General features: G+C 39.0%; 1 protein-coding gene across 2 annotated transcripts in view; it reads right to left on the reverse strand.

Moving 5' to 3' along the window:
• Nucleotides 1–13,585, reverse strand: part of LOC124117953 (general transcription factor IIF subunit 1-like) — a 50,512-nt gene extending 36,927 nt beyond the window's left edge. For both annotated transcript variants that reach the window (XM_048399827.1, XM_046479980.2), the window contains exons 1-2: nucleotides 13,429–13,585; nucleotides 4,762–4,805 (exon numbers count right to left, since the gene is read on the reverse strand). In XM_048399827.1, the coding sequence (XP_048255784.1) occupies nucleotides 4,762–4,805; nucleotides 13,429–13,455 (71 nt within the window). In that variant the 5' untranslated portion in view covers nucleotides 13,456–13,585. The remainder of the gene's footprint in view (nucleotides 1–4,761; nucleotides 4,806–13,428) is intronic.
• Between the last annotated feature and the right edge of the window lie 54 nt (nucleotides 13,586–13,639).

Consider the following 13,639-nt stretch of genomic DNA (forward strand, 5'->3'; position numbering starts at 1 on the left):
TTAGTAACAACCACGCCTTACGGCGACTTCAATGTTGAAAACTAATAGTCTCTACAGATGAGTTTATCCATCCTTTGAAAGGGACTTGGCCTGGGAAACCCGAACAATAAATAATACATACTACACCAAGGTTCACATTTAAAGTTTTATTACATATACACAATCATAAGCAAGTGCAAGGGTCATGAGTATATGACATATCTAACTGCATTTGCTGGAATGTGACAGTTGTTGCGCCAGAACCAAAGGGCCAAACTTGTAAAAAACCCAGAACAGCTTTGACTGAGATGTCGTGAAGGTAATGAGAGGCGAAAACTGTGTCGAACTTCCAGAAGCACCCTTCCATGATCGCAGAAATGGTGCATGAACTGTGTGAGGCCACTGTTGAAGCAACTGGTCGGGTTTCATTAGGGTTAGACGTTGTAGGTGGAGGCAGCCCAGCAAATGTATACACTCAAAGTATGATAGAGCAAAGCCGAAAATAGATTGTGGTACGGGAAATTTGAGTTGACAGTTGACAGCGAAATGAATAGTCTCTTCCGTGAACGTCCATGTTGACGAGAAGCCGCCAGAAACCGATGCAGTGCTCAAACTGGGCAAAGGGAGAGATCTTTCTGGGCATCTGATCCTAAGGACAAATAAGCATAGGAATTGTAAATAATCGATCAGGTTGGCCGGGAAACTTACTTTTTGCCAAAAATCCCAATGAAGGCCAAGGAACGCCCTTCCATCTCGGAATCACTTAAACTGGTCCCTTACCCAAGCAACAGTAGCCAAAGCCAAAAGAAACACTGTCTTCAGTGTTACTGTCTCAAAGTCTTTATTCACCAATGGCTCACAATCACTGGACATCAAATGTTGTAGGAGGTCCCACAAAGGGCCGGAAATGTGAGGATTTGTGTAAGTGGATGAGCAATTGGTAGATGAACAGTAGAGACCATTGCACTGGAAGTTGTTAATCGATGCTAGGTAGGTGGCTAAAGTAGAGCCTTTAAGCTTACGTGTAGGTCGTAGATGATGTAAATCCTCAGGGATTTGCTTAGGTGAAGCCGAGGTAGGAGTGGAAATGTCATGAGCATGACAATAATTCTCAAAGGCTGTCCACTTGTGATCGTTAACATGAGAGGTAGACAAACGTGAGCTGCAGTGATAGTCTTCACTACCCGCTTGGAGTAGCCTATAGCGATAAGGTAGTTCTGCAGATGTGCTAGACGCATAGATGGTGCGTTGCAAGGGACACATGGAACCACTGAGAGTGAAGTTGAAGTAGACGATCGATGCTGAGTGGAATCGTCTATCGGCAAGCCATAGCAAGGTGGGGAACCAATAAGGTGACCAAAATCAGAGACAGGTAACTGGTGGCTTCTATCTTCTGCAGGGCCTGAGGAAGAAGGAATGTAAGAGGAAAAGTGTAGGCATTGAGGCCCTCCCACAGGATTTACAATGCATCCTGATGCCAAGCGTGAGGAACGGGGATGGGTGACACGAAGCGCTGAACGTTGAAGGGGTCTATCTCTGGGACCCAGTACAGATGGCAAACCCACCGGAACAGCATCAGGTGCAGGGATAACTCTGTTGGTGATGGCCTGGACAGGGAGTCTGCTATCATGTTGGTGTCCCCAGGAATGTGACGTGCCTGGACGTGTATGTTGTGGGAGTCAATGAGCTGGAAGAACAACATTGACTTCATGGATCACGTTCTGTTCATGTACCACACTACTGCAGTGTTGTCAGACTTTACCATGAGGTGAGAGGAGCTCTGACCAATGCGACACTGCTAGAATGACAGCCTTGAATTCTAAGCTGCTGATGTGAAGGCAACAATTTTTCATCGGACAACCGCCCTGCTGCTTGGAGATCAGGATAGTGCACTCCCCACCCCACGGTTGAGGCATTGACAAACAGATGAAAGAACGGGACAAGGAGCCTTAAAGAGATGACACTGTAAAATTTTGTTGCAACTAACCACTGTAGATGTGGGTGGAGATGAAATGGTAGAGAAATCTGTGTCTGACAATCGTCAATCCTGATAAAGGGTTGCGAAAAAGTATTGAAGTGGAAGTAGATGCATTTGACCTCACACAGTGAGGAGCTGGAGCAGTTGTTTGAGTGCCAGTGGAACAAGTTGAATCTTTACCCAATGATCGTGAGGGACGAACATCATGCCTTGCTGAGTTTTGAAGACAGCCCCAATGAATTGGGGTTGTTGGGTGGGCACGACCTCTGACATGTCAACCTTGATCAACCAGCCGATTTACTGCAGAAAAAGGCATGTGAAGTTGAGCTGTTGATGTAGGATATCGGCATCAGCGTGAACTTGCATTCATTCAACGAGATAAGAATCGAACACAATCCCGCAAAGATGTAGGAATTTAATGATGGGCCATGTAGTGCGGGTAAACAGCCATGGGACTGAAAAAATTCATCGCTCTGAAAACCTTCAAGTTCAAGATCAGCCGGAACTTTAGACTGTCTTTCGGATGGAGCGTAGTTGGTGGTCGGGAGATCAGTGGCCGTATTGGAGGGGAGTCACTTATCTGTAGAGTCTCCTCCTCTGGAAGACTCTCAAGTGCCCTTAGGTCCAGTAAAGGTGACCGAACGTCTGGATGCCCTGGATCCCAGTTGTCTTCTACATCCTCTTCCATGTACACGAAAAGGATTAGCACGAGAGGAGATACAATCCCTCAAATCTTGTTTGTCAGGCACAAACCAAGGGTAGTTACAATCTTTCTTTTTGCAGTCTTCTAAGTGACGTTTCTGTAGGTGAAGAAGATCTACAATCACTTGTAAATTGTTGTCCTTCTCTGACCTGCTCTATCCCCTCTGCGAACAAGGTACGTGATGACCATGGGGGTTAGTATAACTTGGCCTTGAACTAGTCATCCTGAGCCGATGTTGAGCACCAGTGTGATGGGATAAAAGATCCAGGAAGTTAGTAAGCTTATCCTCTATATATCCTGTACAGTATAAGTACTGTGCCTCTAACAAAAGCATCCTCTTGAGAGCTTCTGTTGCCAACAGAATAGTTCAGATGAGCGGTAGTGTGTGTCATATTGTGGTATCCAGATGTGTGAGGTCCCGATCCTCAAAACTGTATGACAAACACGAATGTTTCTGAGAAAAGGTGAAAAAGCCACTATCAAATCCATGTCACATTCCATGCCTGGCAGTGCCCTCAACAGTGCTCAAGGGTGAAGCGAGGAACTTAAAGTCTATAACCTAATCGACCGAATGAGGTGAAGACCTTATTCAGCTAAGATGAGATGTCCAATAATACATGGCTTGGAGGGAGCGTAATATTTGAAGAACTGGCCGATGGTACCACAAACCCTGTAAGTCAGTCCACCGCTGAAGTGGTTCATCGTAGTTGCAAATTGTCAGCAATTCAATGGAGAACGGAGTAAGGATCAGTGGGTTTGAAGCCCTCTGCTGAGGCACAGGATTCCCCATTCTGTCTTTGGTCTCAGGGGGCCAACTAGTAGGAAGGATCAGTGCATGAGATACTGGCTTACCCGAACTGGGAGGAGTACGATCTGGAGATTCGTGAACTGATCAGGAACAGCTTTGTAAACGGTGACTTTCCTGATCCAAGTTTGGTGAAGAACGTCGATCCTTCGGGGGTTGGGGGGTGGGGGCGAGTTGGAGGATAATCGCTATAAAGAGGTCAGTCCGAGTCGACCAGCTGAGTCCTTGTTTTAGCACCTTAATCATGCCGAGCGCCAGACAGGGTAACAACAAGTACCATCTTTTAACGTCTTTTGGTATGATGCAGACGCGAATTAAACCCCAGACCTTCCGCTCTCCGGACAGATGCCCGCAAATCAAGTCTCAAAAAGAAATTTTAAAATATATTCTCTAGGTCCAAGAAACCCTTCCACACACAGTGGCGGGGCGGTCGGGTAGCCTAGTGGTTAAAGCGTTCGCTCGTCACGCCGAAGACCCAGGTTCGATTCCCGACATGGGTACAATGTGTGAAGCCCATTTCTGGTGTCCCCCGCCGTGATATTGCTGGAATATTGCTAAAAGCGGCGTAAAACAATACTCACTCACACACAGTGGCAATTAGAAAGAGAATGAGTGAGGCATGTGGTCAAAGGTTACCATGCACAAGAGCACGTAATTGACCCAGTTGTTGGTCATAATAACAGATATGCTGGGGTGTGTTCGGGTTAATATTAATGTTTTAGTCTTAGAGTGAGTGAGTTGAGTTTAACTCTGCTTTTAACAGCATTCCAGTTATATCGCAGCGTGTCAGCTTAATGTGGGAGGAAAGCCCGAAGTGATGCAGGTCTCAGACGTTTACCACTTCGGTGAAACCCACGAGCATGGGTATGGTGCTGAAAAACCTAGAGACATAATCGGGGCAAACAGGAATTTGAACCCACAATCATAGGTTTCTGGTGTGCCCAAAGGATGCAACTCTGCTCAGCGAATCATGGCGCCTTAGACGACAGCCACCCGTGCCCCCTTTTGTTTTAGAAACATGGTTCAAGAACGTTTCCACATAGTATCAAAGGAGAAAGAAGAAAGGCATAGAGTGAGATAGGATGAGTTTAAAAAGTTACATAATCTGAAAACATCACACTGCTTCTCACAAGAATGAACATATGATAAATTTAATATGATTATGAAACTTACCTTAACTCTTTTGGAGATGATTGTTTGAGAAATAATACCAAATATGTACATTTAGCAGGTGAAGTCTTGTCTGGAGTAAGCAGGAGAAAACAAACCATCAATGTAACTGTACAAAAAACAAACCTTGGTACTCTGACAACATGTTCCTGGACATCAGAGGTTGAGGTCTGAAACATCAGGATTAGTCAATCACATAGCCATTAGAATATATTTATTATATATAATCATCTCATCCACCATCTTCCCGAGGCAAGAGAGTTAACTGACATTAAAAGTCCAGTTTCCACCCTTGCCAAACTAGGCTGGAATTACTGGGCTCGATGGTAGCGCCACCAGTGGCTATTACCAGTTATGTCCCCTCTAAGCCTCTCCTATGGACCAATCAGATTCCACCTCTAGTATCACTTGCGTTTGCTTCACACAAAATGGTGGCGCCCAGTCAGGACGATTTGATCGATAATCAAGATCTATATTGTGATAAAACGGGTCTTACATCGCAAAATGATCTATAATCACGTGAGCACCTTGATTAAAAACATGAAAAGATTTGGAAAATATCTGCTGACAACGAGTTGGCAGTGCACATGCCTTGCAAATCCTGCAATCAACCGAAATCTGCACGACAGTTGTCCATCCAAAATGTAACTCCATAATACCAGCCAAGTTCAGCAAGGGTGGAAACTGGACTTTTATAGCCAGTTAACTCTCTTGCCTCGGGAAGATGCTCATCCACTGAATGACATGTAACTCATAACATGTCAGCAACTCATCCACTGGATGATAATCCAGATATACCATGTTTGTGTGGGATCACCTGTGTTGCTCTAAAGGTTCATGACTCAAATCCCATTTTGGCAACACCATTAACACCCAGATTTTAGCCTACAAATACAAGGTATATTGTTTGGTCAATGATTAGCATGATTGAAGAGCAGTTCAAAAGTTGGGCCACGCGTTTATTATTTTTTGTTTCACGGGCCTGGTGCCTCTACTGAAAAGCAGATGGAAAAGAAATAATTTAAACATCCAAATATTTATTTTTATTCAATTAATCAATCAATCTTTATTTCAAGTACTGAAAAGGCCATAGGCTTATAGTACATATATACATACAGTAGCAATGGGTGCAATAGGAATTACTTATATTGTAACAAAATATCACATCTATAATGCAGAGGATCTGATGTTCATTGCATGATATATGTACATTGAAAGATATTTTGTGACTGTTTCATTTTGAGATGACATGAGGATATAAAATTTGTCTATTCTAGGATTCAGATAAAAATATTTTTGTATACATGTATTCTTTTCTGATATTTGCATACAATGGACAGACTAGCAAAAAATGGTATTCATCTTCTATCTCTTGGCAAGTACAATATTTACACAATCTGTTTTCCCTTGGTATCGCTAAATGTCTACCTTTTTCTATAAGAAGGTCATGAGAACTACATCTGAAACGGGAGAGTGCTGTTCGGAATTTCTTAACATTTATATCCAAAAGATATTTTACGGTCAGAATGAATGATTTAAAACAGGTGTAATGCTTTAACTTATTGTGTAAACCTAGTGAAGAATACCACTTTTGAAAATACATATCTTTTAGCCTTTGTCTTAAATTATATATGAAACGATCTGGTACTGTTACATGTTGCTCTCTCCAAATGTACTCATACCCACAAGATTGGAGTATCTTTTTGACACCCGAGGCCCAGTTATTTTTACCTCTGCTATCGTAAAGAATCATCATGTTATAGCATTTCTTTGGGAATCTGGTATTTGGCATTTTAAGCAATTTTATCCAATATTTTATTACTTTTATCATGTGTTTATGTAACTAAATATATACATTGGGTAACTCCCACATTCCCCGTAAACTGTAACATTTGGAGTGTTGGAATTTACTCCTAAAAATCTTTTTTACGTAAATAGATGTACCTTCTCTATTGTATAATAGTTCTCTAGGCCCCAGACTTCAGCACCATAGAGTAGAATAGGACTGATCTTAGTGTCGAAAATCTTAGAGAATGTTTCATAGCTAATATTTCCAAGGGGTTTTAGGTTTTGTAAAATGCCAATTAAAATCTTTTTGGCTTGCAGTGTGGCTTTGTTGCAATGCAGTGACCAAGTTAGTCGATTTTTTATTATGTCTCCAGATTGTAATATTGACTCTTTTACAACATAAAACGTTACATATAAATAACATGTCTACATCACTATCAGTGATTCAAGAAGCCAGCTGCAGTTTTACTTCATGGCAGAATGACTTTGATTTAAATAAATAATGATTGACATAGCTATTTATTTTTATTTCGACCACCTTGTGTGGAAAAGCTGAAATGAATCTGTGAAACATAAAATCAAAAAAATGTGGCCTCAATGTTGAATAAATAAGTTAATTCCTTCTTGTATGACAGAACCTGACACACACATCATTAACTTAATCCTGAAGATATTGACAAGGTCAAAGATATTTTCAATAGGAAAAACAGAGAAATCTTGGAACCAATACATAAATAAATTAACAGAAGTTGTAGAGGAACACCAAATGACCAACAAGTTGTTGGTCATTTGGTGTTGTTGAACAAAGAAAACTTAATGGTTGCTGATAGATACTGTAACAAGGAAAGCCAACATTTAACTGCTGCTAATAGGTGGCTTTACCTATCAGCGCCAATTAACTGTTGGCTTCCCTTGTTAAGTTTCGACCTTTATTGTCTTATTATTTTTGTTGTTCTTACAGGTCCATATATATGCTCTCTGCTTCATAGCATTTATTCACCTGATGAAGGAGTAAGTATATACTCCGAAACCTTGATCCTCATCTACGACTTTTTTTTGCGATTTTGTGAATTATAATTATTAGTTACATGGTCCTGTGATCTTACTTTCCATGTTTTTCATGTAGCACATTAACAATATAAAGGAGCATTGTTCATAAACACCCCCGAACATTTGTTCCTGTCAACCGGAACTTGTCACTACAGGGTCGGAACATTTTTATGGGCGGCCATTCAGTTGAAAAAAAGGACAAAAGTATGCAATTAAGGTCAAATATTACGAATAGAGGAACTAAATGTTACTACTAAAGGTCATAATACAAAACAAACAGACGAGGGTTAAACATACACAGTTGAAATAAATGTCAAAAGTACGCAATATTAATAGTCAAATGTTACGAAAAGACGTCATAAGAAAAGAAAGAACAATGTGTACGAAAGAACGTCAGTGAGCACGAAAGGACGTTGACAATAAAGAACGCCAGATGGCGCTGCAATTTGTAAAACATTCCAAGTTTAATCGGCTTGTTCCGCCGTGTATAGTATATGATAACTGCATGCCGAGGTGCACAATGTATTACGTCATTCCTCGTGCACTCACCGTCTGACGTCACTCATATATATACATGTATTTATAATGTATAATGAACACATTGTGTATAAACTTGTTGCGTTTAAGCTTTGTCACCGCTAAAGGGCCTTTTCACAAATACAGTATACTGTGTAATCCAACATCTGCCTAACATTAGTACATGTATTTTGTATACAACCTTCAAAAAACACTCACTTAACGCTAATCTAGGATTCATCTACAATGAACCAATAACTGTTCATGCTTGGTGCAACACTAGGGTGTAATGATGCTGATTTTTGTTTCAGACGCACATTTTCATCTGAAAATAGATCATTTGTTTTATTTTTAACAGCTTTTCGGAAACTGTGTGCGAACAAAATGCTGCCTAATATCTGAACAAATATATATATATATATCAAATGGATTTGTATGCATATGTATAACTTACACATTCGTTAGGAAAAATAGCTCACCATAAGTAAAGAAAATCGATTTTCATCTATGACGCCAGCGTTCGTTTAAAAACCATATTTATTTCGCTTGTTTACATCCACATTTATATTTGTGACAAAGACAACTTGTAAGTTGATTAAAATGTGCGTTTGAAAGTTGTATACAAAATACATGTACTAATGTTAGGCAGATGTTGGATTACACATGTATATATATGTGTGACGTCAGACGGTGAGTGCACGAGGAATGACATATACATTGTGCACCTCGGCATGCAGTTATCCAAGCTCCTGACAGCGATAGTCCGTTCGCGGAAGTCTCTATGTTACCGAGAGTGTAACGAAGGTGTCACACGCTGGGAAGGAGCTTGGCAGTTATCATATACACCGAACAAGCCGATTAAACTCGGAATGTTTTACAAATTGCAGCGCCATCTATCATTCTTTATTGTCAACGTCCTTTCGTGCTCACTGACGTTCTTTATTGAAAACATCCTTTCGTGCTCACTGACGTTCTTTCGTACACATTGATCTTTCTTTTCTTATGACGTCTTTTCGTAACATTTGACTATTAATATTGCGTACTTTTGACATTTATTTCAACTGTGTATGTTTAACCCTCATGGTGCCTGGACATCAGTCAGCCTGCAAACCGCTCAGTGCCGCACTGTGCTGATGTCGCGGTTACACAAACGTATACATTGTATCAAAAGTGTTGCAACGTCTTTATTTCTTCACACAGTGTAACCAAATTGAATAACATGCAACTCGAGTTGATTGTCTTTCCAACAGTATCTAAAGTCACCATATCCAAAAGATCTATGCACTGCCCAGCCATCAATAAACGTGCTGGTATTATAAGTTTCCTACTTTTCCTCATTAATCGTAATATGGAAGCACCCGAATATGGCAAGCAAAGTCAAGTAAGCGCCCTTGTTTGAAATCTAAATGACCAATAATTCATATCATTGGCAAGTACATGTCCTAACAGTGATATCATAGACATATGATATTTATGTTGAAGTACACATTCACTGAGAATTTTCCGCGAGTTATATTTACCGATAAAAAATCCCGAGGAAATTGTGCGTGTTTTTGACGTCAAAACAAAATTGACGGAAGTGGTCGTGATTAATTCATACGCAGACTGTTTCAAAGATTATGTCACAAAACGAATGACAGTTTGGAATGTATATCTTGAAGAAATCCCGGTTACGTCCATGTATGTTTCAATGAACGTGCTCTTTTATTAGTGATAAAAACAATTTCGGGGTAATTGACATCGTACATTTTCAAAGGACAAAATGTGAAAGATCGCTAAACAGCCCTAACAATACTCAAATTGACATCGCTCAATATCGGGCATCATTATTATTTCTTAATAATTAACAAGATTATACTAACGTAACACCACCCAAGAGTAAGTACATGTAGATTCAATCAAAATTGTTGAAACGTTTTCATGGGCAGCAAATATATTCAACAAACCTATTTTCGATCACTCGCAACTCGGGCGCCATATGTCATTGTTTCACTATGACCACCAGAAAACATACATCCTCGTATCAGCTTGTATTTCGCACTTGGCTGCCTAACTTAGACCTTTGCTCAAAATATACTTGTATGGCCAGTCCATGAAATACCACTTTTTCTTTCATTTATTCATTTGATTTATAAATACGACTTCAGAAGTGTATTTACACCTAGCTAGGTATGTACATGTACATGTAAGGACATACGTGATAGTTTATTTCCACTAGTTTCCCATTCCATAGCCATTCTACAAAAGGAAAAGTTTGAAATAGATAATGATCGTAGGTCAATGAAAGTAATGGAATTATTTGTCATAAAAGGAAAAATATATTCTAGGTATTGAACTTCGAAAATTTAACTAGAAAAATCTTTAATAAAAATGGTTTATTATGTCTTTCCTTTTTTTCTTAATTTTGGCCTAGCTAAACCACAGCTTGGAGGGAAGATACACAAATTAAAATGGTGAAAAAAAACCCAAAAGAATGCACTGATTTTGCTCTTTGACAAATATTTATTTAAAAAAAAATCTATTTCATACTTAGGATACAAAACAAAGTAGAATCTAATTACTACTATATGTCACTGGTTGAAGTATTTTGTAATTTAGATAATGCAAAGTGACAAAAGACATAAATATAACTATATAAAACATCAAAACGAAATCACATTTACACTGAAAACTTTTTGTCTTTCAGAAATTGATTATCTATATATTTTGTGGGTAGATCTAATTACTTTTACTGTTTATGTTATAAATTGAACCATTCGAGATTCCAATAGATGAAGCTAAAATATTAAAAATCTAGGTTGTTTAATATTGGATCCATTTTGACAGCTTTCTCACTGTACTCAACTAAATGCACATTATATTTTTGGAATATCAAGCCTTCAAACAGATATGAAAAGCACATGTCAACATACCAAAATTAGAAAACTGCCCCAAATATTCTAACACTGTTAGTCAAATGATAAGCGGTCTCACTCACTCGTCGGTCGCCGTAGATATATTCCAATCGTGATGTACTAAATATGCTTTCTAGTTCAGTCAAAGAGAATATTGTTATTTGGAAAATGAAACCACGTGTATCCATTATACTACCACAACATTAGATCAGCTGTTTCATGTGACGTCATCCACGTCACAACACGCGAGGTCAAATCACATGCACCTGTCCAGATGACAAATTCACAGCAGCGGGAAATCACCGACCGTCTATTAGCCTATTTGAATAAAATTGCAGATTGTAACGAAATAAAATTAATTTTACTCATTGCTGACATTTCAGATGACATATCAAATAAGAGTTGAAGACTTGCAATAGATTATCATACGTTAATCGAGAGTACAGTGTACATAAATAATTTGTAAATCTAATATTAATTTTTGATCTAATATCCATGGCAGAATGTTTGAAAACGAGCTATAATATATTCCATTTTCTGAAGGGATTAGTAATGTGTATTTGATGATATATATGCATTCACAATTGGTTATCAATTATCTTCTACAATCACAGCATGTACCATGTACATTAGACTCATGGAAAATACTATTTCAGCAAACCAATCACAGTGCCATTATCACAGTTTCAATGAAAGGAAAAACAAATCCAAATCGAACTTAACAGCACAGCGTATCCATAAGCGGTTAATCCAAATACAAAAAGGTATTGATGTCATCATTGTAGAAGTTATGTTGATGTTTTCAGTAGTTGCATTATGCTTGTATCGCGTGTACCATCGACAGAAACAGTGGCCGAGCTACCACGTGTGGAACCGACCTTGACACAATTTGTTTACAATATGGCGTCGACTCACGTTAGATGTCGTGGCCACACTTTTGAAATCTCAATTTGCGACAAAATGTGAAACAGTTAGGGCAAGTCACTCACACGGTCAGGTAGTTTGAGCAATCACACATGTCTCTTAGTCATTTCATATGAAAAAAGTAGCATTTATTTGTCTGAACGGGCGAGTATGTAGGACAACCGGTAAACAAGAAATCACAGCACAGATATGATATAACGTGCCCTGTCGATCACTTCGCGCTTGGCCATTCAATGTTTAGGTTTTGATCATGAACCTCCTGCCCATAAATATACACTATACCATCGTAATATTAACGATTATAACTATCTTTCTATATCTTTGAATTGAATATTTTCTGTAAATCAGCATCATAAACAAAAAGACAATCTGCACTGTCGTTCTGTCTCTAGCGCCGTGCTAAACCGCCATGACACAGTCGATAAATAAATGCAATACTTGAACAAAAAACTTAAGTGGCCGACTAAACGTTAACTAGTACTCTTACGCCAATAACTGTAGTGGGGACTAGTAAATCCTTCTGACCAGTCCGATCAGATTTCTTTTTCAAATTGGCTGTCTGATATAATAATAGTTATGTGTATGTGACATGGGTGCATAATACAAAATTGCCTTCATTCGCATGAAGTTCAACATGGCAGAAAAAGATCGAGAAGCGCGGTAACCACATTACTAATCTTGCCATATTTCGCAATCCGTAGCACTGCATAAAATATGAGTTACACGATATTAACGTTGAGATGATTAGGGTGATGATGGTCATAATTTCATTCAATGAACTTCATAAATGTAATGGAAACATACACTGTCGTTTTCTCATGAGTACCGACCATTCCGCCATTACCGATAGTCGATAAAAATATACAAAACTTGTAAATAAACTTGTTCATAAAGGAGTGAACAGAATTGTTTTTACGTGAATAAGTATACAGTTGGGAAAAATATGTCTTTCTGACCACTCAGGTCATATTTTTTCTTATGAACAAGGATTTTTTCTGAAAATATTTAAGTGTTTGTGACATGGGTGCATAATCAAAATTCGCCATCATTCGCTTGGTGTTCAAACATGGCAGAAAAAGGCGGAGCAGAGCGGTAGCCACTTTACTAATCTCGCCATATGTCGCAATCCGAAGCATTGTACAAAGTATGAGTTACACGATGTTAAAGCTAAGATGATTGGGGTGATGGTGGTTATAGTTTTGACTTTGCGCACTCAGCGTTAAATATAAAAATTCACAGTTTAAAAAGGGCATTTTCTCGGGACCATATATGATCCCCTGGCACTATGCGGGTGTGAAAAGTGAGGGACCATATATGGTCCCGTGGCACCAAGAGGGTTAACCCTCGTCTGTTTGTTTTGTATTTTGACCTTTAGTAGTAACATTTAGTTCTTTATTCGTAATATTTGATCTTTATTGCGTACTTTTGTCATTTTTTAAACTTTGTATTTTTTTACCAAATGGCCGCCCATACATTTTCAATGCAATTCCGCAATTTTATGTATTTACCCTAATATGTTTTCAGGCACGGGACAAAATTTTGGCGAAACCAAAAAATGCGTACAAGTCTTTGCCAGGTTAGAAACGACACGTCCCACAGATTTCACAAAGAAATTACTTACCTGGGGTGTAGACATAGACGCAGACATATCTTAAGAACTTGTTTGGGGACTTCACAGTTGTGATTTGTTTAAAATAGAAATATATTATCTGCTATCACATAGGTATACACCATTCGGCGGCCATGATACTCAACCACTGGTAGCTTTACCTTACATGGATTATATGGAAATCAACACCTTCTTTATTCATTGTGCTGATAGGTCAAGTTGA

Source organism: Haliotis rufescens, unplaced genomic scaffold (assembly GCF_023055435.1).
Source record: "Haliotis rufescens isolate VD_foot unplaced genomic scaffold, xgHalRufe1.0.p SCAF_2, whole genome shotgun sequence".
Taxonomy (NCBI): Eukaryota; Metazoa; Mollusca; class Gastropoda; order Lepetellida; family Haliotidae; genus Haliotis; species Haliotis rufescens.